The sequence below is a fragment of the Micropterus salmoides genome, unplaced genomic scaffold (genome assembly GCF_014851395.1).
Source record: "Micropterus salmoides isolate LMB-PRFRI ecotype aquatic unplaced genomic scaffold, ASM1485139v1 Ms_hic_scaffold_3064, whole genome shotgun sequence".
Classification (NCBI taxonomy): Eukaryota; Metazoa; Chordata; class Actinopteri; order Centrarchiformes; family Centrarchidae; genus Micropterus; species Micropterus salmoides.
The window spans coordinates 1-25,692 of record NW_024042334.1 but is presented as its reverse complement, the minus strand read 5'-3'; the positions used below and the strand labels follow the sequence as shown (position 1 = coordinate 25,692).

Sequence of the window (25,692 nt, the reverse complement as noted above, 5' to 3'; positions counted from 1 at the left end):
AGTCAAATTTTCTGCCTGACTTGAAAACATAACAAGCTCATCCGATGAGTGGTGGTGTAAGCCTGGTGAAATTGGGCCATCTACTGGTATTAAAATTAAAGTACAACTCAATTCAATTTCAACGCTGCCATATAGCATCATTTGCAACAACAAAACAGTTAGTTTGTCCTTGTTCTCCAGTGTCCGTAAAGCTTTCATTTTCTTTTCACAAATTCTTTCAAAAATTGCACTGACAATGCATTGCATTACAGTGACATGAAATGTGTTATTTGTTGTCTACTGATTGGCCAACACAGCCATTATGGTCTATATGAAGGAGAACATCTACTTCACCTCTGCATCATGGTGCACTGAGATGAATTCAGGATTGGGAAAACACTTTCTATTATCAAATACTATTAGGATGAATTAGCAGTGCATGTTGTTTGAGATTAAAAGTTAAAGGAACATATTCATTTTCAGAACAGACCTACATAAAGCCTTAAAAGAAACCAACCAACAGGGCTTCGGTGAGAGAGATGTGAGAAAATACACCATAGACGTGCTGAAGTGTCTACAGATGCTCAGAAAGAAGAGGATCATCCATGGTGACCTCAAAGCTTTGTTTCAGAAACATCTTGAATAGTTACAGGCACATAATGTGCACCATTATGATCAAGATTCAAAGTGGTGTCTGATGAGTTTCTGAGCTGCAGATGTGGATGAATTATTGAAGTGGAAGAATCCTTTATTATCAGCATAACATTTAAAACTGCAAACTGGCTTATCATAAACTGAGGAACCCATGAGCCTTTATTAAGGACTCACTCACATTCCAATAAGCCATAAGATGTGTATTTGCAAATGCTGATACTGTAAGTTGTTATTAAATAGGCTTTGGTTTAGATGTTCTTTTCAGAAGGTGGTGAAAACACAGCTTTATTAAAGGCTTATTACTGATCTATAAACCTATAATAAATTATGTGTAAAATAATAATTATTAATCACTAATTGTTACTGCATTTTCAGTACAAACCCATACACCATATTTGTGCCTCACTGGGAATTCCCCAAATGTTTTTCAATAAAACTTGCTCAGGCGAACATGTAGTATAGTTTAGAAAGTACTATAGAAACATTTTGTTTATGCCAATTCTGCTTTATTATTTTTTATGCACCACCGGCAGCGGACAGGCCACCGGTTCCAACCCCTGGTTCAAACACAGCGTTGGAACGCCGACCACTTGGAGGAGTAAGAGGACTGAGTAGAGGCGGCTCTCGACCCCTGGATGGTGCAAACCACCTCACGGAGAGACCTAGACCCTCCAGGCGCCGCCTTTCAGCGGCCGGACCCACAGGGGCTGGCCAAGAAGGGGACAACTCCTGATCGCGCCCCCCTCCTGAGAGAGGGCATCCTCCCTGAAAACTGTAGGTGGTCCAGAAGGCACGGGATCAGCCAAACTGGTGGAAAAGCATACAGCAGCGAAGGCGTCCACCCCTAGTGGGGGGGGGGGGACGTCCCGCAGGCTCAGTGAAAACCACAGGGCTCACTGAGCATTTTTCCGGTTGGCAAACAGATCCACCCCTGCCCCGTCGAACCGGAGCCAGATCTGGGCCACCAGATTGAGATGGAGGCGACACTCGTCTAGGCGACACGATGTCCGCCCCTCTGTTCAACACACCAGGGATGTACTCCGCTCTGATGGAGAGCAGATGAGTGCGCCCACAGGAGCAGCCGCATTGGCCAGCACGAGCTGGTCCCGCAGCAGAGGGGCGAAGTGCCGGATCACCTTCCACACCGTGAGGAGCTCCAGCCCACGTGAAGCGTAATGACCGCTTAGAGGGCTCATATGACACAGCCTGCCTTCTGTGAACCAAGGGGGAACCCCTGGACGCACAGAAGGACCGTGCCAGTGATGCTGTGATTATGCATGAGCTCGCAGGCGGGCACCGCCAGGGGAGTGTGCGTAACAGCATCACACACTGCCCGGCAGATTTCTTTTTCAGAAATATCTGTACAGGGTGTGTATGTGTTGTCCACACAAAGCGAAATATCCACTGTCGTGGGCTCATACACAGTTTCTGTTGGGAGGGGTGTGTGAAGGGACCTCTGATCGTGAACTGAAAGCATACTGCTTCAGGCTGCAGGTTAGCCACTTGGCTAACGGCAGCTGGCTCACACAGTGTGAAAAATGTGTGCTTGGTGTGGCTGATTCGACTGAGACAGGCACAGACAGCGTTTGTTCAACAACTTCCACAAAAGCAACAAGATTTCACACAGCTTTTTTTCAGCCCATAACTTACCAGTGGTCCGCTCTGACCGAAAAGGGTCAGTCAGCAGCAGTAAAACCGGTTGCTAGATGTCATTAGCCGCAGCTACTGGGGTGCAACGTGGACATATGAGGTCTCCCTGGTCGGCTGATAGACCGCATGTCAGCTACACGTTAGCTTGACGGTAGCATCCTTGTAGCCTAACGATCGCTTGCCTTGCTGCGGCAACATAGCAATGTCGAGGCCGGCGTCACCGGATGTTAGAACGGGGGAAGGTAAACCCAATAGCGATAGCCTAAGAGGCCGAAGCCTATACGAAATAGAACCCTCCCGTTTTTTTCCCTGTGCTTTCCAGGCTCACAGCAGTGTGGTTAATGTTATGGTATTGTTCGAGGCTACGCTGCTGACATTCATGATTGTAGATTTATTTCTGAAACAGCAGCCACCTGTTGCTAAATTAGCCACAAACGCCATGTTTATCAGTAGAGGAGGCTACCATTAATGAGCGATGTAGTGTCTCCAGTAACAGTCGGCATGTCAGAAAAGATTAAACCAAAGGGGACAGAGCTGAACAAGTATCTAACAGACGGTTGCAGGTCCTCCTTGTAGACCGTCTTGTAGTATTAGATTAATTCAAGGGCAGCGTTTCCTCTGCGTCACTGTATCATACAGCCAGAAGTGTGTTAGGAAATTGTTTCTGCGTTGGATAAAATTGCAGATGATAAACTAGATGTAGAAAGTAGTCATCGTGGCAGATTATATGTAAGGTAATAACTACTGCATGACAATATATATAATTAGTTGCTTATGTAGGAGAGCCCTGTTTATCATTATTATGATAGCAATGACATGAGAGATGATATATGGTGTTATTATTATTTTTATTAATAGTACTATATTGGTATTTTTTATAGTTTGTTTCGCTGGAGCCCACATTACACATACTATTTAATTTAATGTTCATTAGTAGTAGTACTCATAACAAAATCTGATATTTTAAAAATGTTTTCTGTAGTTTTATACATTCTACAAAGTACTATTTCTAACAATAACAAAGTTTCTTTTTAAACTGACTTTGTCATGGTTTCTTGGTGAGGTCTCAACATAACAAATGTTGGATAATCTTTGTTTATGTTACGCGTTTCTTAAAATAAGGGGGAAAAAAATATCGGCCCATATATCGGCTATCAGATTTTAAAGTCCTCAAATATCTAAATCGGACTTAAAAATGCCATATTTGTCGGGTTCTAGAAAATAGTAATACCATTCTCATGTCTCTATGTTAAAAATCTGACAAGAGGAAACATCTAACTTGGCTCTTTCCAAAATCCTCTCACCAGGCACCTCTAAAAGTTCATATTCAAGCAACAGATATTAGAGTTGTATAATACTTCTAATTTATATAGTAATAATGTACAGCAGGCGTGCTGGGATTTGAGTTGCTAAACCCACTGAAATAATTTTTGACATCCCATAGAAGTATGTACACCACACATATCATATCAGCAGTGATATAGTAAAAACACATTTTGTATTTGGTATGTTTGGAAGGTTTCTAAAAATGTTTAAAAAGTGTTGCTGTTTTGAGCAACATAAGTCTGTGGGGTTAAAGATGTTAAGAGATTAAATATCTGAACTGACCTTTTTTCCCTCCACCGCTTCAGGACAGCACATCCTCGGAGAAACTTCATCCATTATCGTAGGAACTTCCACAAAGTGCTTCTGCCTGATGCTTTGTTTGAAGCTGAAAGCATGTCTAATTGTTGCTCTCACTGTATGAGCTGAAACAACATGCCCACAACCCAACTGCAGCAAAACATCATTCAGCATTGATCATTAGTTGATTTAAAGGGAATGTACTTCATCTAGCATTTATTATTCATGAGCATCCTTTACTCGTGACATGTGGGCTGTTAAGTGAACAAAATAGAACCTTATTAAACATTTGACCTAACATGCAGTTTTGTCATGAAAACCTTTTTGTCTTTTCTTTTGGATAGTTAAATGGCAGTCCAGTGATTTTACATGTTAACATAAATTTACTAGTTATAGTGAATACAATTGAATAATGGCTTCTGTGGTTCTGGGGGAGTTTTGTCTAGTCTGAGAAAATGAACCTTGATTATGTCATCAGGGTTATCTCTAAATGGGCTGGAGACTTTAAATATCATAAATCCTGCTTTACCAACTGTGGGTGTGGCGTTTAAAACACTTGGCATTACCAGGCAGGGAGGGACTGACATAAGAAGCTATTGAGGTGCATTTTGGGACGTGTAGGATTCTCTGTTTTTGGAGTTTCAGACTCAGCTGTACTCATTTTGACTAGTTTTTATTTGCCACATGCAAATCTTTCACATTTATAAAATTAAAATAGCTGGATTGATCCTTTAAAATATATATGTTGTTATGCCTGCGATGGACTGGCGACCTGTCCAGGCTGTACCATGTCAGCTGGGATTGGCTCCAGCCTTCCCTGCACGCAGGATAAGCAGTTGACAATGGATGGATGGATGGATGTTGTTATGCATAATGAATTTTCTTGTGATGCGGTTTCACAAAAAATGTAAAATGTAAAACATAGAACAGTACTGTAATAACGAGGGATACTAAGATGAAAGTATTTTATATAATATCTGCATGATTATTTAATTAGGAAGACATAATGTTTGAGCTGCTCCCAGAATCCTCTTTACCATGATTTCCTCATGGGTTATATGATTTACCATTCTTCTACCTCCATCTAGTGGAGTGATATGGTAAGTACATTTCCTGTTTGGGTTTCAGACTCAAATGACCATGCAATCAACAAGGGGTAGACTTTTTCCAACAAAAATATATAGAGGAATAAATAAATGCAACTGGACAGTTGTTTCATACAAATTTCTGCATCTTTTCCTGTTTTAGTGCTACAGGGGTTAAAATGATGACAATTTCAAAATTAACAATTGTTTTTCCCTCAGATGTTTTTCTTTTCTCCTGACCTCACTGTGTCACAATGTCACTTTTGTTATATTCCAAAAAAAGGACTGCCAGACACAGACCCCGGTGCCTGCATCTTCTGAAACATGCAGTTCAACATGGTGTAATAGCACAAGCAGTTCTCATAAAATTTTCTCGGTGAAAGCGAGTCCAATGACGTCATGATTTTCACAGTTACATTTTTTATTGTAAAGGTGGTTTCTTAGAAAATTGCCATGTGATACAGAGACAAAGAAAGAAACAAATCTACAGAAAATCCTTTGGTGATGACATTCTTATTATAACAGAAAAGAAAACTGCAACACAATCTGCTAGGTAATATTAAAAAAAGATTATACAGATCACACTCATCAAGGTAACACTATGAAAAGTGCAATGAAAACAATACATAAAAACAGTGTGTTGTAACCAAGGCCCCCAGTAACAGTCTTCTGTATGCTGAGCTGTCAGTTTACAGTTTGTAATACTGTGGAAATCTCTGCAATGTTTTCCATCAACCTCTTTTGCAGCAAACTCTCTGAACCAACAAAGGCAAATACAGTCATTTAGCTATCTGTTTTAAGACAACATCTACGGCAGAGAAAGCGAAATGTCCAATCAAAAAGAATCATCTTTGCACATGCTAAAGTAAGATCTTCTGACAGAGCGAGAGCTATCGCAGGTTTAATGCTACATCAGCTGAAACGACAAATAAACAGCAGTACAGTATATAAAGACTACTCTTAACAGTATAAAACATCTCCATTTAAATGTCTGTTTATTAGGGAAAGTGGTTTTTAGTACTTACATAGTAGTGTCATTATAAGTGTTGTGGTTAGATATACAGTACATCCACAAGTCTTTAAAGACTTCCTGTATGAGCATCTATGTCTTGCAAAAAAAATTCTACATCTTCAGCTTATGCCTTTTCTCAATTAGGTGACAGTTGCCATTTTAAACTTTTTCATACAAGGGTTCAAAGTTTGATTAGTACAACTTTTGAACGTTGCTCTGCACTTTATGTTGGGGACGGTGCTTCCAGTGATGTAGTGGTATCTTGATGTGTTTTTATTTCATGCTATTTCATACTTCTACTCTACTACTCAGAGGGAAACAGTGTAACATACTGTATGCTGAGCTTATAAAATATGATGCTCTGTTATGGATTACACGAAGCAACGGATTATAAAATTGTTCAAATTAGCTCCAGCACTTTGTACATTACTTTAAGTACAAATGGCTAATAATACATCTGTACTTCAACTTAAGTACCTTATTCAACGCAGGACTTTTACTTGTAATGGAGATCTGAACACTTCCTCCGCCACTGATCAACCCATAGGTGCTGTGGCCGCCGGTGCAACGCTGTTAACTAACATTGTGTCATCGTCTCTTTCTAGAGCTGTTCTCCCTGTAGCTCTTAACTGTTGTGAATGTCCTCGCTGTCAAATTGTTTTCCTGTTTAATACTGCGCCTTGCTGTGTTTGCTTCATATTTGTAGTTGTGTGTGCCCACTTAGCAAGCTACTAGTGTTTTAACAAAAATCCTCCATATCATGAAGTACATGGATTATGAAATGACAACAAGGGAGTGGACTTTTGTTCTCAGAGTTTGTCCTTAATGCGCTTCTTCCCAGGCTTGGTGCTGCTCTAAGAGTTGCTTAAGTTGCCTGCCTTTAAGGCTAAAGTCAGGGAACAAAAATCCCCCAGAGCAGAGGTGGGTGTATGATGTGAGTATTTTTCTCAGAAAATATGAGCAGATTCCGGGGAAATACCAGGATCTCTTCCCTAACCGTATTTCATACCCCAACGTCCAAAACTACTGAAAATACACAAAAAATGTTTCAATGGCAAAGCGACTGTAGTTTCTTTCTTCTACAATCCCTGAAAAGCTGATTTTATTTTTTGCAGGACACAGAAATAACTCTCTAATTCTTCCATTGTGTTCTAAAGTAAAAGTCAGCCCTGTTAACTAAATACCTACAATGGCTTCACTAAACAGCACAGTATCATCTTCTGCTTTTTCCCTCCTTTCTTCTCCCCTCCAGCCGACTTACCTAAACTCATCTCCTTTTCCCAAAATTTCAAACTAACCCATCATCTCACCCTCACCTCACATCCCTGTACACAAAAAGTTAATCCCTATCGTCATCTTTAACAAATAAACCCATATTTTCACACATTGCGTATTTAACCCGCTGTTCCCCTCCTCTGTAGCTCAGTAGTGCCCCCTAGCAGGGATGAACGTTACAGGCACGGATCTCCTTCAGGTTCTTACAACTCTCCATCAGAGAGGCTTTAGCTCTTTTCTTCACCATCATTGAACGTTCCTGGATCCCCCCTCCACATGGTTTGGTACAGTCCGTCCAGCTGGTCCACGGCTTCCTCTTGCAACCTGCAGGAAGAAACAGTAGCATGTCAACTCGGGTCTCGTTAATCGCTTATTATGACACTAAAACAGATTCTTTCCACCATTCTTTCGTCCACCTCTCTCGTCCTTTTTTTTTGTACTTTTTTTGCACTTCCTGAGCTTGCATTTCTTCCTCTGGATGCTCTCGGGACAAGGTCTGCCTCCGAACTGTGGCTCCAGTTTGATCATACGGGTCCGAATGGTGTGCCCTTTACCGCAGGACTTGTTGCACTCAGACCACTCAGACCACTCAGACATCATGCAGTCGACAGCTGGAAGGAGGAACAGAAGGAGGGGAACAAGAGGATATGTCAGTAAAGGGGAGGCAGACAATTAAATGCCAGATTGATATGCAAATAACAAATATAAGGCCAGGAAAACATTTTGTAGCATATTTCTTCCATTGATTGATAAACTCAAGATGACGTTTAGCAGTCTGAGTTCAGTTGTGCACTTGCCAGCTCCCAGTCACTTCTCTGCCCTTCACTCTAAATGTCGTTCCGTCACTGAACACTCAGTGACGTCTGTGACATTGACCCAGCTAAACATTGGGCTGATGAGGTCAGCTTACCCAGTTCAGTTCCTCTGGACAGTGTGTGATCAAGCGATATGGAGCGCTGGGCAGACACTGCTTTTTTTTTTCTGCAGTTTTCTATCGCAGTACTCTCAGTCAACCCCATAATTTTAGCCACAGCATGAGAAATACTATTCCAGTAAAACAAGTCCACTAAAATTTATAATAGATTTCTTGCAGCAGCCATGTTGGAAATTGGACTGTGCAACTGCACAAAGAGACCCGACCAAAATTTCTGACCTGACAGAAATCCAACCAGTCCTCTGACAGCTAGATCATAGATAGTAGATTGTACAGACAGTTAAGCAAACCTTGTGGCCATTATCAAACTGCACATCAAATGACAACCAATTCTAAACAATTTGAAAATTAGGCAGGGGTTCAAATCGGGCTTCATCCATACAGTGCCTGCCTGGTTTGTGCATATATGGGCATTTAAGATTCATTTCTAGCACATTTCCAGTTATCTGCATTGGCCAATCTAATACATGCAAACACACAATCCTGGTGGGTTCCTTTTTAACGTGAACAGCATATTTCTACTGTTTTCCTTGCGATCGTCTCCGAAGATAAAATGATTGCCGCAATAATAACTTCACAGAGAAAACGCTGTCTGAGTTTATTATAAACCATTGCGCAGTGTTCTGGCATCTGAAGAGACTTTGTATTTCATCATCTCAGCGGCACCTTAGACAACATGCTCCTACCATCACAGCTGTTTTAATGCAGGGCTGTTTTCAGTCTGAATCCCTGCTAATTCATTATTCTCCATTCTCACGTCTGCTCAATAGCAAGTGTTTACCATTTTCAATCCTCTGCTCCCCCTCACTCTATAAGTTACCAAGGTCTGAGGGAAAGTGAAGGGGGCATACTAAATAATTACTGAAATGCAACATGGATATGGAGAATAAATCTTGGTCAATGGCCATGGAAATAGGAAAGGCATGATTTATGGGGGCTAAGTGTGGCAGGGCCACTGTGATACGCCCTGGAGGATGCCATGTTGATACCCAGATTAACACAGGTGCTTTGTGAAGGTAAAAGAAAATGTTTTTTGTAAGATTCTTTTGTAATTTTGGCCATTTCTATTAGTAAACAGCATTTTTTTACCAGTATAATTGTGAAGATCCAGGGAAGCAGCAACATTGTAGACCAGAGTCCATTAGATTAGATTGGAAAACTTTGTTAATACCCAGAAGGGAAATTAGTTCAGTCACTTGTGAAAAGTGATAAATTACAAAGGAGACAGAAAGGTCAGAGCAGACAATATATAAAAAATAATAAAGTACCACATACCAAGAGTACATGTGTAGCAGGGGAGCCTAGCCACTAAATAAATACACTTTTAAAAACAATAGAATTAATATGACCAATTCATAAACACAATGCTAAACATAAGGCATGCACCTGAAAATGGGAACAATAAAACATGCAATAGTTATGAAATGAGACCTCAGAATTAACACTAAATAGAACGCATATGAAAAAAAAGCAGGAAACAGGCCAGCCTCGGGGCAGTTAGGGCTTGCAAAGCTGTCAGATGATCGGACTGGTTGTTATTAATTATTCATTTAAAAAATGTAAAAAAAGAAAAAGAAAAAAAAAGTTTTTTACCTGGCCGATCCTGCAACCACTTCCTGACCTTTACTTGCCGTTCTGGACTCCAACAGTGTCAACACATACTTTCTGAAACTGTTAGAAATGAGGGCCAAACCTACTTACATCAGACCCAGCTGGAACACATCTTTAACGCAGGGCACAGAAAACAGCTCTGTATGAAAGCAGTTTTGTACTTTGTTACTTACGGCACTCGGGCAGCATGCACTTCTCTGTCTGCTCCAGCTCCTCGGTGCACTCTGCAGGATCAGACTTCAGCATCCTCTGACGAGTCCGTACGCCCCGCCCACACGTCACACTACACTCACTCCACTCAGACCAGGGTGACAGCATGCAAGGGATGGTATCTGCAAACACACACAAGCACAAGAATTCAAACACAAAAACCACAATAGCATCAAAATGAAAGGAAATAAACATTCTAAAAATAAACAACTTACATTCAATTTTTCAAAGTAAAAGCATGCCCTTAAAGTTCTGAAATTAAAAGTGTACTCATTGTGCCCTTTCATACTTACTAGATACGTACGTCTAGAATTCTGTTGTATTATAATATTGTTTTATATTTTAACGTGTTTTAAAATTAAAAGTAACTAAGAATTATAGGTGTGACAAAGATGCAGTGGATTAGAAAGTAAAACTTTTTTTCTCTGAACTGAAGTAGAAGTAAAACGTAGCATCAGATGGAAATACTTGAGTAAATGTACTTACCACAGTACTGTACACGGGCTCATAGTTAGAATACAGGAAAATACTGTGTTTTAAATCTAGTCATTAGAATATATATATTTCATTAACTTATGATAATATAAGCATACTAAGCAACCATAAGCACACGTGAATGTTTATATCTGAACATATGGCCACTTGTGGTGAATAATATAAAAGTCTCCAGATAAAGTGAAGCTCTGATAATTTAATATCTGTTACACAAGTTTCGAAAATAAAATAAAACTGCACTTCACTTCTTACATTTGTAGAGGTGAACACAACTCACCACTCATTAGACAGTTTGTTGATTCCTGTGTGAAAAACAGCTGGCTGAAATTATAGGCACTGTTGATTTGGCCACATCATGGATAAAAAATGAAATTAGAATATTTTAAAATTGAGGAACTGGTTGAGTGCACTTAAATTCAAACATACCCGCTCAAACACGCAGTGATATATAAAGAAAGACTCACAGCATTCATCGTTGACGACGCACTTGTCCGTCTCCTCAGTGTGGAGCTGGCAGAGCGAGCCGTCCTCAGGATACTGCTTGACATATCGCTCTCTAGACCTCATCCCCATCCCACAGGACACACTGCAGGCCGACCAGCTGATCCACTCCGACATCATACACGTTGATGGCTCTGTCCACCAGGAAAAGAGAAAAACAAGAAGTCTACCTTGCAACAGATATCATGAAAGAACATCTTGACATTTTATAGTTTATTTTTCATATCTCTTGTTATAATAAGAACAATTCTGCATTTGTCCTCGAGCTCTTGGTTTCTTTGCAGGTGCAGTTGCCTTGTTGCTATTCCTCATTGCAACCAGTACATAAGTGAGTCCACTGCTGGAGTTGACTATTTATTTCAATGTGTAATATAACCAACTTATGTTTGGTCAAATAATTTCGGCTGCCACTGCAAAAGTTCTGTGTTAGGTGCACTTTGAAATTAAACCACACGTCAGGACATATTCCACTGTTCCAGCAGAGGTAATAAAAAGACAGGTGATGTGACTATACTATGTTTGGGGTCAACTTGCCTTCTTTCAGAAGGGCAACATGTGTAGACATACAAAGAGACTGAAAAGGTTAAAGGTAAGATTTAGCTGCAGAAAAGCACCTTGGAGGTGATAGAGATTCGGGATTTGCCTGAAAAGTTATTTTACTATGAAGAGGCTCTCAACTAAATCTGTTGACTTCTACCCAGTGGTAATGGTAATGGTAACAGCCGGAGGAATTCTCTACATGATGTTAGAGAATTCGATACTTCAGTGGTTCCTCACCTTTCCTATAAAAGGAAAAACATACTGGTATCCCAGAAGTCTTTGCTCCAGCAATGTTTAAAAGAGCATGCATGATTTAGAAATGTCTAGGCAGACAAACTGACAAACAAGCAAATTGTTGTACAATGGCCAACAAATAACACAAATCATGTGAGTATTAAATTTTTTGTTTATGACAGGGTTGATATTCTGCTGTTTGTGATACAGTGATTGGAAAATTGTTCTTTCATCATTGCGTAGGTTGGTTTCTCTTATTGTTTCTCCTTCCCACCTTTCTTGGCCCTATGCTAGGCCCAAAATTACACCCCTCTGATGCAGAGTGGCCCTGCAGTCCCCTTTCAATAACAAATAATAATAGCTTTTATTAAAATTAAACAGAGCACACATTAGGATGTTGGGTGTCTTTTAAGAGGCAATTTTAACTTTGCTGATTCATATTTCCCTCTATCTGTTACTAACAGGGCTTTTAATAAGCTTACTGCCCTCCACCCCCTACTGATGCACAGCAATGCCCACAGACACAATCTATAATTTCAACAGTGGCCAGTTTTTAATCCATCTTGTTGTTTTATGTTTATTTTTATTTATTAAGTTTTGGAGACCCCGCGACCCTGTACGCAGGATAAGCGGTTGACGATGGATGGATGGAAGTTTTGGAGATATTTCTGCTGATGAAGCTTTTTTTCTCTGTTCCTGTTACACAAACTGGTGAGTCACATTTTAATTTGTTTAGCAGCTGCTTGCTTTTTTTTATTCAGATTTTAATCATTCTGGATGTTTAAAGCTGTGTTTTATAATTATTTTATTACACACAGCCCGCGGCAGTGTTATTGATATTTCTATAGTAAAACAATTTAGGGAGATGTTAAGCAGCTGCAGGTGTATTAGCACTCCCATTGTTGTTGGCTGTGTTTTATCAGAGATCCAACCACAGTCATAAGCTTATAGTTTCTGTAGTTATATAGTTTCTGAGTGTGTGATGTTGGCCTGATGCTGACTTTATTACTTATTTAATGTGATTTCACATTATTGAACTCTTATTCTACTCTTACTCTTACAGTAGTAGAGTAGTAGTACACAGTTACAATTTTTTCATACTGAGATACTCAGATCCGGATAATATTTTTCCATAAACATAGTGCACATTTCCAACAATTGGGTGTTCAGTGTCTTTCTGATGAATACAGTAGGAGAAGCCACCAACCCAGTGATTAATTGCCAAATCTGTGCTACCACCTGAGCCACAACTTCTACAGTACAAAGTTGCAATGGTATGGAGATAAAAGAAAGACTAATTCATTATTGAATAATAATTTTAATTAGTACATAGAAGAATTACTGTATAAACAACTTCTTAAATAAATTTTAAAAGCCATTTATTTATTTCTGTATTTCTTAATTTTTGTATCTGTATGTTAAGAAGGTAAGTTGTTCTAGTCTCTCTCTTAAGCCTGATTTATACTTCTGCATCTTTCTGCAAGTACACACCAAAACGCTAGTGGCGGTAGCGTTATAGTGTCCACTGTGTTGACTTCTGCCAGCCGAGCCAGCATGAATGGGGGTATAAAATGATAAATGTGCAGCTCTCCTAGACTAGACTCCTAGACTAAATAGCATCTTTTCTTTATGATCAGCTATATTTGCTTTTAAGTGTTTTAATTACAGCATTTATTTATGTGCTTATTTATTTATCAATGAATAAGTCATTATCATTTTTTTGTCCTCCATACATTGAGGATATGGTGAGGAATTTGTGAAAATACATGAAATAGATGTGATGTGGGAGGCAGCCTGTCCTCTTCAGAAAAACGACCAAACAGGATGTTTATGCAGCATGTTATTACAAACCATGTTTACATGAATTGTGGCAGTGACCTCTAGTGGCTGGACGGTAGCAAATGAGGTGATATATAAATAGGGAGAAAGTCCACATTGGGAGGTGGATTGGTAGAGGGACTGGTTAAACCAACATAGTCTTTCACGCAGGAGAGCTGCTTTCGAGACCCTAGTGAAACCAAGTAAATAGTGAGTTATTTTGATTTTTAAGACTTCCGTCACGTGACTTATGTGACTTTTGTCATGGGCTTAACACGAGTTCCTTCACCGTGATATGCATCATGACTTACTTAATGTAGTTAAGGTCTGTTGGACTAGAATGGGAAACACTTATATGTGTCCTTTTGGGAGGCATGGATAAAACAACCTATTTTGTTGTTTAGGTTTGCGGACTTGTTGGTGGGAGGACACCCATGTGAAAGCATGTAGGACGCTTGGTACTTATCAGCTTTATCAACCAACTCAGAGCTCCCAGAATGAGTTTTTTCAGCTTTAGTAGCTTTTGAAGAACACTTTAGCAGGCATGACTCCTCACAGGAATACTTGAACCCAGGTCCTCCAGTTACAGGACACTCTCCTACACATCACACTACAATTATCTCTAGCTGCTGTTTAGATTACAGTCTATTAAATCATCTCAAAGTCGAAGGTGCTCTTCCTCAGAAACTGCTTCAACTCTCTTTTAATAAGGCAAGTTGCCCGAAGGACAGTCCTTTTCACAAGGTGGGCTGAGAGAGTGAAAGTCAGTATGTATGACCCCAGCTTGTTTCAGCTGAAAAGAGAACTGCAGCTTCTTAGCCTTAACAAGGCTCCACTCTGGTGTATTTTATCACTATTAACTAACTAGGATGGCGCTTCAAGATCTCCCTATTCTTCACTTACAGAGAGTCATTGACGAGTCTAACTGCCCTTTACTGCCGTCTCGCTCTCCTTCAAACACCTATTCTGAGAGTGTAGTCCTGGTACAGATAGTATATTAAAGTTAGAAAAGGGGGAGTCTGTCAAGAGTTGGCGCAAACAGACCTTATAACAGGATTTTATTTAGAAATGACAGATGAACTTTGAACAACTTGGCATGGGTTTTCTTTTACTCTCAACACACTTTCTGCCTTCTAGCAAACTGTGAACAGCATTGCTTACCAGCTGTGGCCTAATAAAGCAGAACTAAGTGAATCATTAATAAAAGATACAGGTGTCTCCAGCTCGGATGAGGCATCTAGAGAGCCAAAGTGTTTTCCAGGAATATTAATCATCCTGGGCATCGGCCACCATCCTCCTGCCCTTCCGTGAACCCCACAATTATCAATCTCCCACAGCATGCTAGCAGAGCGCTAAATGAAAACAAAGGAGAGGTGGTCAGGAACAAAACGCTGTCCGTGTTTCTGTCTGATAATCGATAAGAGGAGCAGTGAAGGGTGTGCGTGTGCGTGTGTGTGTGAGGCACTCCTTCAGCCTTGAACTGCTTCACTCATCTGGTAACTGTTGGACATCCTGGGAGTGAGGGGAAGACAGACGCTGACTGTGCTGCCTCTCAGCATTTGTTCCAAACTGACAACTTCACTGGAAATTGGACAAAAGCAAAGGTGTTTTGTGCTTGTGCGTGTGTTTGTTGAGGGATCAGGAGTTGTTACTTGCAGCAAAAGAGCATCAAACTGACTGCTTTGATGGAAATCAGACAGAAAAGTTACTCCTTTGACAACAAATGAGATAAATTGAGAGAAGGAGGAAAAGCTGACGCTAATTTGCTTAAAACACATCTGTCATCAGCTTTGATACTTAGATTGCCCTGAACCAAGAATCATCTCCCATCTTAAATATATTTGCGCGTTTGCATCTTCACTTTGTTTCTGTATCTTAATGAGATTCCTCAACATACACAGTCCTCCCGTTGTTCTTATTATCTTTAACGTAACATTGAAAGCACGGTGCGTTGATTTCTTTTAGTCAAAGACAAATGCGATTAAATCCTGGTTTAAACATCGTGGATGCGGGACGATGCTCAGCATTAACAGCTAATCCACATAATCTGTTATGTTTCAGTGAAGTAATTAGGGTATCCAATCACCAGTGTTTACACTGTGTGATTAGGGATTTACTGCATTTTGTGACATATCCTCTTGATGTAACCATATCAACTCAACTCAAGGGAGACAGATATTTGCAGGCTTCACGTCTTTTACTGACGGGATCTGCTTTCACAGTCTCCAGATCTAATCATCGAGCAGCCACCCATTTCCTTCTGTTTTACCTGTTTCTTCACACACACTGAATAATCATTCACAATAATAACCCCAATTGTCATGTAATGGCTGCACAATTAAATTTCTCGATAAAAGCAAAGCCATAAAATATAAATGAGGCAGCAGCTTTGTGTTTTCGCTACAGATTCCATCAGTTAAGCCAAAATTGTTTTGAGTCAGGATGAGATAAACACCTCGCCTTTAATCTGCTTATTATTTTGAGGTTTCACTGATCGCCCCTCTTGTTGATAGGAAGTGAACGCCCCAACTCTGAAAGGATTACAGTGAAAGAAACGCAATCTTTATTTTTTGATCTGTATTTGTGTAATGAAGTGCTGCAGAGACAAGGATATCAGTGTGTTTATATTCATGCAAAACAATTACATTGTTTGACTTTTTGGAGGTCAAAGGAATTTACGCTAAAGTCACATAGCATCAAAAGAGCTCAATGAGTTCAGAAGCAAAGCAACAATTACCCTGAAACAAAGTGCCTGTTAGTGTTTGTGTGTATGTACATACTGTGTAGTACGGCCACATACAGGTGCCTTATGAAAAGTTCATTGTGAGCACCAGAACCTGACAGAGATTAAAGACTCAGGAAACCTTTGCAGGTGTTCTTCTCAGGTCGACGTTTTAGTATTATAAATTCTTTATTCTAAAATTCAAATTTTGAGCATTTTGAAATACTAGAGTTTTGATTTCTGTGAGCTGTAAGATATAATCATCAAGATTGAATCAAAAAAAAGAAACTTAAAATATATAACTAGAATACGTGACTTTTTTAATTAAATTACAGAGGAAAAATAACTTTTCCACAATATTAAAATTTTTCAAGATGCACCTGTACTGTAAGAAAGAAGGTTTGATGAGTGTGTATCCTGTATACTCTAAAGAACAAGACCATGAGGGCTACAGTATTTTGTAATTACATCATGGGTGCAACATTTTACCTCACCACAATTTATTTAGAGGAGTATAAGAAAGTATTTTCTGCTGCAGAACTTTGAATATTGGTTGAAGAGAACACACTTTTTACTGCTGACATGTATTCATAACGCAAGAGGAAGGCTGCGTGTGACATATATTAGTTAAAGGGTCTTTTGTTGTCAGCTCAGCAAAAAGATCAGTGATTGACTGGGATATGAAAAGACTCCTTTATCTACATCATTTCTGTAAAAGGATTAAAAAATAGCACAGCAAGCTAACTTAATAAAGTGGCTTTAATTATATCACTGCACTGAAGAGTCCTGCGCAAAGACACAGTAATAATAGGGAATTTACAACAATCACACTGAATCGGACCTGCTGTGAGCTTTTAAAAGAAAACAAAAGTAGTTCAGGCAGGATGCCACCGTGGGAAGCAGAAAAGCTAAAATCACAAAGAGAAAAAAAAAGTCTGTATCCTTGCTGAACGTTAATGGAGAGTTAGTGTACGGTGACCTCCTTTATAATGGAAACGCTCTTCGCTGATGGCCCTATAGCGTTTTCATTGTCTGAACTACAGCCCGTCTGTGTTGACCCGGCCTTAGTCTCTCACCCTCTGTGTGCATTGGAAAAACAGTGTCACCAATTTTACGTTAAACTTAACACATTAGCTCTGCTTGAGTTACATTCATGTAACCACCAGTATTTTCAATTAAATATTTCTGCAGTTATTGATAGCAGCTAGCATTCACTCTGGTCGTTGCTGGATCGAGTGTTAATGTTGTCTGGTGAAATAAGGCTTCCTTCCCTGTTCAGAGAGAATTAAGGACCAGTTCCATTCAATATCATAAGATAAATAAAGAATTATCTGCTCTCCTACTTTGGCTGTGCTAATGCAAGTGCTTCCACATGACCAAGTAATGATGATTTATTGAAGGAGAACTGGTTTAGAAAGCTTGTTCTCTTCCAGATCCTCCAGTATTTATATCTATATGATTCTGCAAAAACTGCCCAGTACAGTGCTGCTCGAGGACTTCCCTATCTACATTTTCCCAGAAGTTGCAGGTGCTCTCCAACCTAACTTCTCATACTTTTCTGCGGCCACTGTACCGTATAGCCTGTGTGATCTGTTTGCAGGTATGTGTTTTTACCCTCCATACTGCATCCCGGTCCCATGCAGGGTTGAAAATCTTGAGTGTGGGGGCACGGCACACTGAGGTCCAGCTGGGCCTTCAGCATCCTCTGCCTCATCCTGCGGCCTTTTTCACACGTAGCGCTGCTACACGCTGACCAGGGAGACCAGCCTGAGTAGATACATGTCTCCGGTGTGTCATCTAAGAGAGAAACACGTCAGGTGATTAGTGTTGAGTTACTGAAGAAAGAGGCATTTTAATATCTTTGCAAAAATCTTCTGCTCATTTAATGATTGACTGGGATCACATGGTCGTTGTTTAATTTGCTTTTACAAAATTTCTTTTCCAGTTTCATTCCACTGAAGCAGCTGAACTGATTTGCACAGCAAAGAGGATGAGGAATGGGGGACTGGGCTGACATTGATTATTTAACATTGTATCCAAAGGTGATTACTACAGGTACTGGACCATAAAAGGCCACAAAGTGACATCTGAGAGGGAGAGGAAGGAGCAGAGGGACAGAGTTGGAGAGAAAGAGAAGAGTGTGATTTGTGAATGTCTTGTCCAATTATCAGTTACAGCAGAGCTACAAGAAGTAGCAGGGGTACTGGCTTCAATTAATGATGTTCTCTCTTGGGTGCAGAGAGGCAGAGAAAATGAGAGGAGAGGCCAGAGAGAATATACTGTCAGGCCTCAGGGACAGACCTGAGTGGGTCCTCCTGTCTGGCATAACATGTAATGACAGAGGAGACCGAGGGAAGAAAGGAGCTGGAGATGCAGAGAGGATGGTTAAGAGGAGAGTTGATGTGTAAGTGAAACAGCGATGCTCCGGGCTGACCAAGGGGACCAGCCTGAATGGATACTCGTCTCTTTAGTGTCATCTCACACAGAGAAGAGGGGAAACAAGGGAGAAAGAGAGGACAGGTAGAGTAAGAGAGGAGGAAAACGGAGGAGGGAAAGAAGCAAATGGTCTATGACTGACTGAGGAGGACATTTATTATGCAGCAGGAGATTCTTGTTAAGAATTCTGCTGCGTGGGCAAAATCCTGCACCCAACCCAAGGCCACTTACAGTGAAAGTAGGCACAAAGCACCCATGTACAACACAAACACCGTCACGCACCTGTCTGTCTTGTTCAGCCCTTGTGAGGGTTAAAAAGGAGGCAATAAGGACAGCTCATCTTGGAAATATAAGGTCACAGCACTGATCCCTGTAACGATGCCAGGGCTCAGACTACCAATTGCCAAATACAGAAGTCATAAGGAGAAGGTTCGATTGGGTGGTCTAGTGTGGTGAAACACACCTACACTTTTTTGAAAGATCTTGTTTTAGTACTGAAAAAGTCAACATATTCTGTCTTATATTCTGTCGTATATTTAATCTTTCCCTAACCTTAAAGGGATAATAAAGTATGAAGCTGAAGCCAGGAGGCAGTTAACTAAACTTGGCAGAAAAACTGGAAGTAACAGCTTGCCTGACTGTTCAAAGATTAAAAAAAAATATATATATACACTAATTAACATGCTTCCTGTCTTTATGCTAAGCTAAGCTAATTGACCACTGGCTCAAACTACAGTTTATACTTTCCTCGCAATCTTTTTGTACTTACTCTCTTCGAGACTTTTGTTTCCCAAAATGTATAACTACTCCTTTAACCAAGAGATGTGACTTTCTTAAACATGCTTAAATCATGCTTTAGTTGACATGTGTAGATACTCTAGATACATTCAATATGAAGTCTTATGTTTATATAAAAAAAACAGTTTATTTGTATGTAATTTTTAGGAGAAATAACCCAGAACTTTCCATCTTTCATTGTGGATCTTTACAGTATAACAAATAAAACAAAACACAGATTTCATGTTTAGTACTGCTGAAACATAATTGTCCAGAATGACAGGATCTGTGATGCATCACAGAATACAAAGTGTTTGATAAGGAGAGACGCAGTTGTGTTGCTGTGCAGCAGTGGGGCGCCCACCTTCTCACAGCAGAGGGGAAACAAAGCCCTGCCAGATGTGCATTCTGACCATCTGACCTGAGCCCGTCTGAGCCTCTGCCTAAACCAGTTGTGTCTGTAATGAGCTAGGTGTGTGTCCCTGAACATCTTAAGACACTGAAGACCTACAGTCTCCTGCAGTGAGTATTTTGCAAACACAGAATGAATTGAGGAAACAGTCAGGTTCAAAGGACATTAAGGAATGCAATATCATGTAATGCCAGGGTTTACATAATTGTTAAAAAACTCCATCAAGACGTTTAAGTTAATCTATTGTATCTTGTTTGTGGTCTTTCCCTGAAGAACTGTAATCAGTGAAGAGTGTGTGTGTGTGTGTGTGTGTGTGTGTGTGTGTGTGTGTGCGCATTTACTGCACCTTCCTCCTTCTCCTCCTGTCCAATATCAGCTACGATGTCGTCTATGGTGTCAGGGACCACATTACATTGCTCTCCCTGCACACACAAGGAAGAATGGGGTCACACACTAACACACACACAAAAATGTATTCACAGCTTCTTTCAAGATGAAACAATCTGTGGAAAGTATTATTACAATGTTATCTGTTATCACCACTTGCTGCGTATGTAACAGCGATATTTCATAAGTGTGTGTATTGTGTTACCATGGTTACAGTCGGGTGGAACAACTTGAGGAAAAGATTTACAGTAAATGCCATTTTTACTGACCAATTTAATTTGCAATTATTTAGGTAACCTCCAGGCCTGTATTTGTGTACTATATAGTTTACATAATCACAAAGTTATCTTGCTTCAACATGAAAACGTTAGGATACAATAGCACAAACCTTTCTAGCAATGCGTTCCACTACCACTTTGGCTACGGGTGTAATTGCCCCTCCCTCTGGGTCGTAGAACGGGCTCTGGGGGTGGTCCAAACTGGTCAAGGGCCGGATCTTCTCCTGAGGAACGGTGGGCTTGTTTGGTGACTGGAAGAGGCAGAAATGAGAGGGTAAGTGAGCAAATTACATATAAAGTACAGTATTCAACAGTTAAAGCTGCTTTAATCAACATGTTGATATTAGCGATGGATCAAATGACTGTGTGTCAGGTGAAAGGTGTTGCTCGTAGTGACGATAATACCACAAATAATTACCATTCGACTCTGCACTTAGTAATTAACTGGTGAACATAGAAGAGCATTTAGCTGCTAAAGCAATATTTCCCACTGGAGTTTTTGGGAATAATAATTTGTTTTATGCTTGTCAAGCAGATGCTAATGCTGGTCCATGTCTGCTTGATGTGAAAAAAAAAAAGCCACTGTTTGCCAACACAGTCAGCTTTATACTGTAAGGTGATAATAAGCCAAAGTTTGCTGGCTGCGTTTTCCCCAGGTGGCCTACAAAATCTTTGAATGCAGCTTAAGTATCTTATATTTGAAAGAGCTGATGCCTCTGGAACTCTTTGAGCCGCCCACCCCCCACAATGACCTTCCTGGAAAGAAATCACATCTGTGAGCAAAATAAGACATTTATTTAACAGAAGCCGCACCTGGAGCCACATCAGGTGTCATCTCCCTGTGCTTCAGCTAACAACGTGAATCTAAAGGTGAATTAGCTCTGATGGCTCTTTAAAAATCAGGAGAAAATGGACGTGCGCAAATAAGATGCTACGGGTGAAGATCAGGTCATGATTTAAAGGGGAACTACCGCTCCCCCCTCCCCTCCCGCATTAGCATTGTGCAAATCATACACTTGGTGTCGGAATGGCTGGTGTCCTTGAGGAAAACATCTGCTCTTTTATATTGAGTATCAAATACGCCTGAGGGAAAAGAGTCTGAGTCTGAGTTCCACTGAGGAATGGTTAGAGTAATCAAAGATAAACAGCCAGAATTTAGGGCATGGGAATTCGTGGGACAAGAATAATAATCCAATAGCAGCATATAGTGTCTGCACATCTAAGACACAGGCTTTTAAAAACAACATGGTTTCTCTTGAGGGAAGGAACAGAGCAGCAGTAATTTATGCATGCAAACCAGAATTAATAAAAAGTAATAACACTACAATAGCTGCAATGATTGTATACTGCACTGTGACCAAAACAGTCACCTACAGTCGCTGCTTCTCGGATAAGCCATCTGGTCCGAGGCCTATTTTCTGTTTGATCTCACTATGCATCATTTATATATCCATTTTAACACCCTTTTAATAAGAGATTCATGGCGTTGTTTCCAGGCGTGTGTGGTAGCATGTGTGTCCATGAGCTTAAAAGATAAAAACACATGACAAACATGAATCATTCTCTTTGTTCTTACAGGTTTACTCAACATTGTCGTTTCAAGTTTCATACCAACTTTCAGTTTAATATATGCAGGAGTGCTGAATAAGACAAAGGGAAGACATCTACATAGGAAGTATTAGAGGAGGAAGTTACACCCTCATTTACAGTGCAGTAGCAACGATGGTGACGATTCTCTTTGTAGTTACAAGTGAAAGTTTCTTATCTTACATTTCAGTTAAAAGATCTCATGTGGAATGAGACCAAACAGAAGACATCCATCACTTTTGGGAAACAATTAGAAACTCCAAATTTACTTGTAATGTTGGCAAACAGAAGGAAACTATAGCGTCTTTGCTTTTCACACAGTGCAAAGATGAACAAGCAGAGGGTCTGGAAGACATGTACTTCCATGTGTCTGTCTGTAGGTGGCAGCGATTTAATGTCTGCTGTACAGTAGGATGCGGTCAATATCTGACGGTAAAATTGAACAATTATACATTGTGTTTTCGGGGTAACACTTTCCAGGATAAGAGGCTTAGAAGCATACATTATCAGCTTGGAAACTATTTTTTAAAAGGACCAGGACCAAAGAAACCTATGTCTACACAGTGCAGAGTTACATCGTAGTGTTAAATTCTACATTCTATTCACAATTCACATACATCCAGCACACTACACATGAAACAACTGCTCACAAATCTGGGTGCGTCTGTGGGTAAGAGGGCTAAGGAGACCAAATAATGACACTGATAAAAGGCTAAAAACTAGGCCCATAACAGACAAGAATGAATCCATATTTAAAAAGTACCAGAAGCCAAAATGAAAGAAGTGAAATTTTCATACGGAATTTACCTCCCCTCAGCAGGATAAACTCCACGCTTATTCATGAGGTTGTAAACTATAAATAAACTGCGTTAGTCTCCAAACACTGGGTGCATATGGATGAGCACTATTCATTCCAAGCATGTAGAAAACTAAAAAGGTTTGTCACAGTGACGGATGGAAGTCAAGAGTGCTGTGATGTGAAGGTTTGAAATTAATGCGTTAACTGTCAGCTTTCACTAGAGCAACAGTGGTATCTCTAGCAAGTGGACTGCATCAGTACAGCTTTAAATAAGACACAGTTAAGATATGTGTCCAATGTGTCACAGTACGGTACTGTATTTATTGTAACACGCCCTCAATGGCCACTTTGAAGGTTTTAACTTTTTATGGCAAATTGTGGCCAACAAGCTTTGTAACTAATATTCAGTAGCTGGTCAGCTAAACAGCACATTATTATGCTCTACAAACATCTAACTCTGGTATTGAATTGATCTAATTTGTTTTTAGGAAACATCAAATTAGCAACAGCTGCTTTGGCTAGTAATTAGCTAACAAAGACGACTCTTTATGGAGATTGACTAGGCTGCGCTTTCTCAAGCTAATATCAGTTTAGAGTGACAGCACCGACTAGACAATAAAATGATAGTATAACACTATTGTAATGTTATATGCACATTTTTTTATATCCTAGCTTATTTTTAGGCCATTGGGCCACCAGGACACCACATTGTTAGAATTAAATTACTTTCCAGTGGTCCTCCATGATACATCTGAACTAACCACTAAGATTAGGATACATTACCTCATATGTGACACCACTGTCAGTGCCTGCATCCCAGGGAATGAGGTCTGTCACCAGCCTTTGGACCCAGCCACACTCTTTGGTACAGAGGTCCTCTCCTGACAGCCCCACATTCCAGTCTGGGCTGGGCCCAAGCATGGTCAGGAAGGACATCAGGTGACGGGTCCGGTCCACAGAAAACTCTGCTGATGGAGCTGCTCGCCTGGTGATGGGAAACAAACAAAGAACATATCCAAATAAATAAATTCCACTGCAAATATTACGTAAATGAGACAGCCATAATTATGTTTGGAACATTATCATCTCAGGGGAAACATTTTCCTACATCATAACAATTTCTAGTTAATTACTTGCAAAATGGCCTGTTCCGATGTCATGACCTCTGACTTGAGTCACACTCTGGTAATTGCCGGATAATGGAAACTCCGAAATACCCAATTAGAGGCAGACCACAGCTCATAATGACATATTGTCTCAAAACCTACTGAAAACAATCAAATATTCTGAAGATGATACTATTGGGGTAATTTGAAATTTCTTCATGAAAAACAGGTCTTTGTATCTTACTTTTTTGTGTCACAACCTAGACGTAAGTGCAAACACAACTATTTTAGAACAACTTGACAACTTTGCATGCAAAATTAAACAAAATGAACTAATATTTCATACTCAGTGAGTGCGTGACTGTGTGGGAGAGTATGCATGTGTGTGAATGTTCTCATTAGTAAAAATAATAGTGGCACAATATATCGCAAATGACAGACAACGCTAGGAGGGGGTAATTAAGCAGATGTTTGGTGAAAGATACAGTACATTAGTGTGTGTGTGTGTGTGTGTGTGTGTGTGTGCGTTCTCATGCAGTGCTGAGGGCTACAATTGTGATAAGTTTCTAATTGCTCTTGAACTAATTCCAAAGAGTTCACAGGATGCCAGAGTGTGTGACTATTCAAACAAGTCGGTCTTGCTTTTCAGAGCCGCATAAAGGAAGGAAGCATGAAACAATTAAGAATACGTTTTTCTAAAATGCACAATACAATAGTATCTTAATTTCATTTAGAATTTATACTTTCCAGAGTCTGTCAGAAATGAACTCCCCCCCCCCAACTTTTAAGTACTTATCCTGCTAATTAAGAATCTGATACCGCCTACAATAAGATTAGGTCTTTGTGATTCATGGATTAGTAGCATTATCAAAGCTTACTGTAACAAAGAAATGAATATGTGTCTCAAATTGTTTCTGTTGCTCAGCCAGCATGTCATGTAGAACGGATCACTGAACAACAGTTTGTATATCTTTGTTTCCTACATGCCAAACAGATAATGTTCTGTTATGTTTTAATCTAGGCTTGAAGGAATGCTCAGGCAACTTCTGAACAGAAACAAGTAACATATGTTCTGTGGGCCTCCAAAATGCAAACTTTTCTTGAACAGAAAAAAAAAAATTGCCTTGTTTTCAGCTTGACCACCAGCCTGGAAGAAAAGCATGTAATCTTCAACTGAAGCTAAGGCAGCAAAATAGGATGTTTTCATCCAGACAACATGATGAATAAATGATCATGAGACCCAAGCGCTCCAGTGTGAACAACATGTTAATGGTCAACTTGATGGCAGATGTAATACCTCCATTGGTCAGAGAGAAAGGACTTAAAAAACAAAATGAAACCTAAATTCTCCTCACATTTTGTGTAAGTAAATATATATTTTTGTAGGTATTTGTGGAAACAGTGTCTATGCTTCATGCCTCTGGGTGGGCGTGACTATTGGCAGGGCCAATGGCCTTAAAAATAGATGATAAATAGATGATAAAAAATGTTTATGTAACATGCCATAGTCCTGTATAGCCTAACATCTATTTTTCCACATATTGCTAGATATGTTACCATTAGCGAT

General features: G+C 40.0%; 1 protein-coding gene across 1 annotated transcript; it reads right to left on the bottom strand.

Moving 5' to 3' along the window:
- Nucleotides 1–5,391: 5,391 nt before the first annotated feature.
- On the bottom strand, nucleotides 5,392–24,005 carry LOC119883979 (spondin-1-like). Its single transcript, XM_038694475.1, has 8 exons — nucleotides 23,803–24,005; nucleotides 20,744–20,884; nucleotides 20,315–20,390; nucleotides 17,958–18,140; nucleotides 10,993–11,163; nucleotides 9,997–10,155; nucleotides 7,719–7,889; nucleotides 5,392–7,602 (listed from the first exon to the last, which is right to left on the bottom strand). Exons 1-8 carry the CDS (start codon nucleotides 23,953–23,955, stop codon nucleotides 7,439–7,441), a joined length of 1,218 nt encoding a protein of 405 aa, XP_038550403.1. The 5' UTR covers nucleotides 23,956–24,005; the 3' UTR covers nucleotides 5,392–7,438.
- Between the last annotated feature and the right edge of the window lie 1,687 nt (nucleotides 24,006–25,692).

What these genes read in the sequence shown, in the direction of transcription:
- LOC119883979 (XM_038694475.1), bottom strand. Translation starts at nt 23,955, where the DNA reads ATGTCCTTCCTGACCATGCTTGGGCCCAGCCCAGACTGGAATGTGGGG. An exon ending in ACAGTGGTGTCACATATGAG is followed by an intron (nt 20,885 to 23,802) that starts GTAATGTATCCT and finishes TGCCTCTTCCAG; the next exon opens with TCACCAAACAAGCCCACCGT. An exon ending in TGGAACGCATTGCTAGAAAG is followed by an intron (nt 20,391 to 20,743) that starts GTTTGTGCTATT and finishes TTGTGTGTGCAG; the next exon opens with GGAGAGCAATGTAATGTGGT.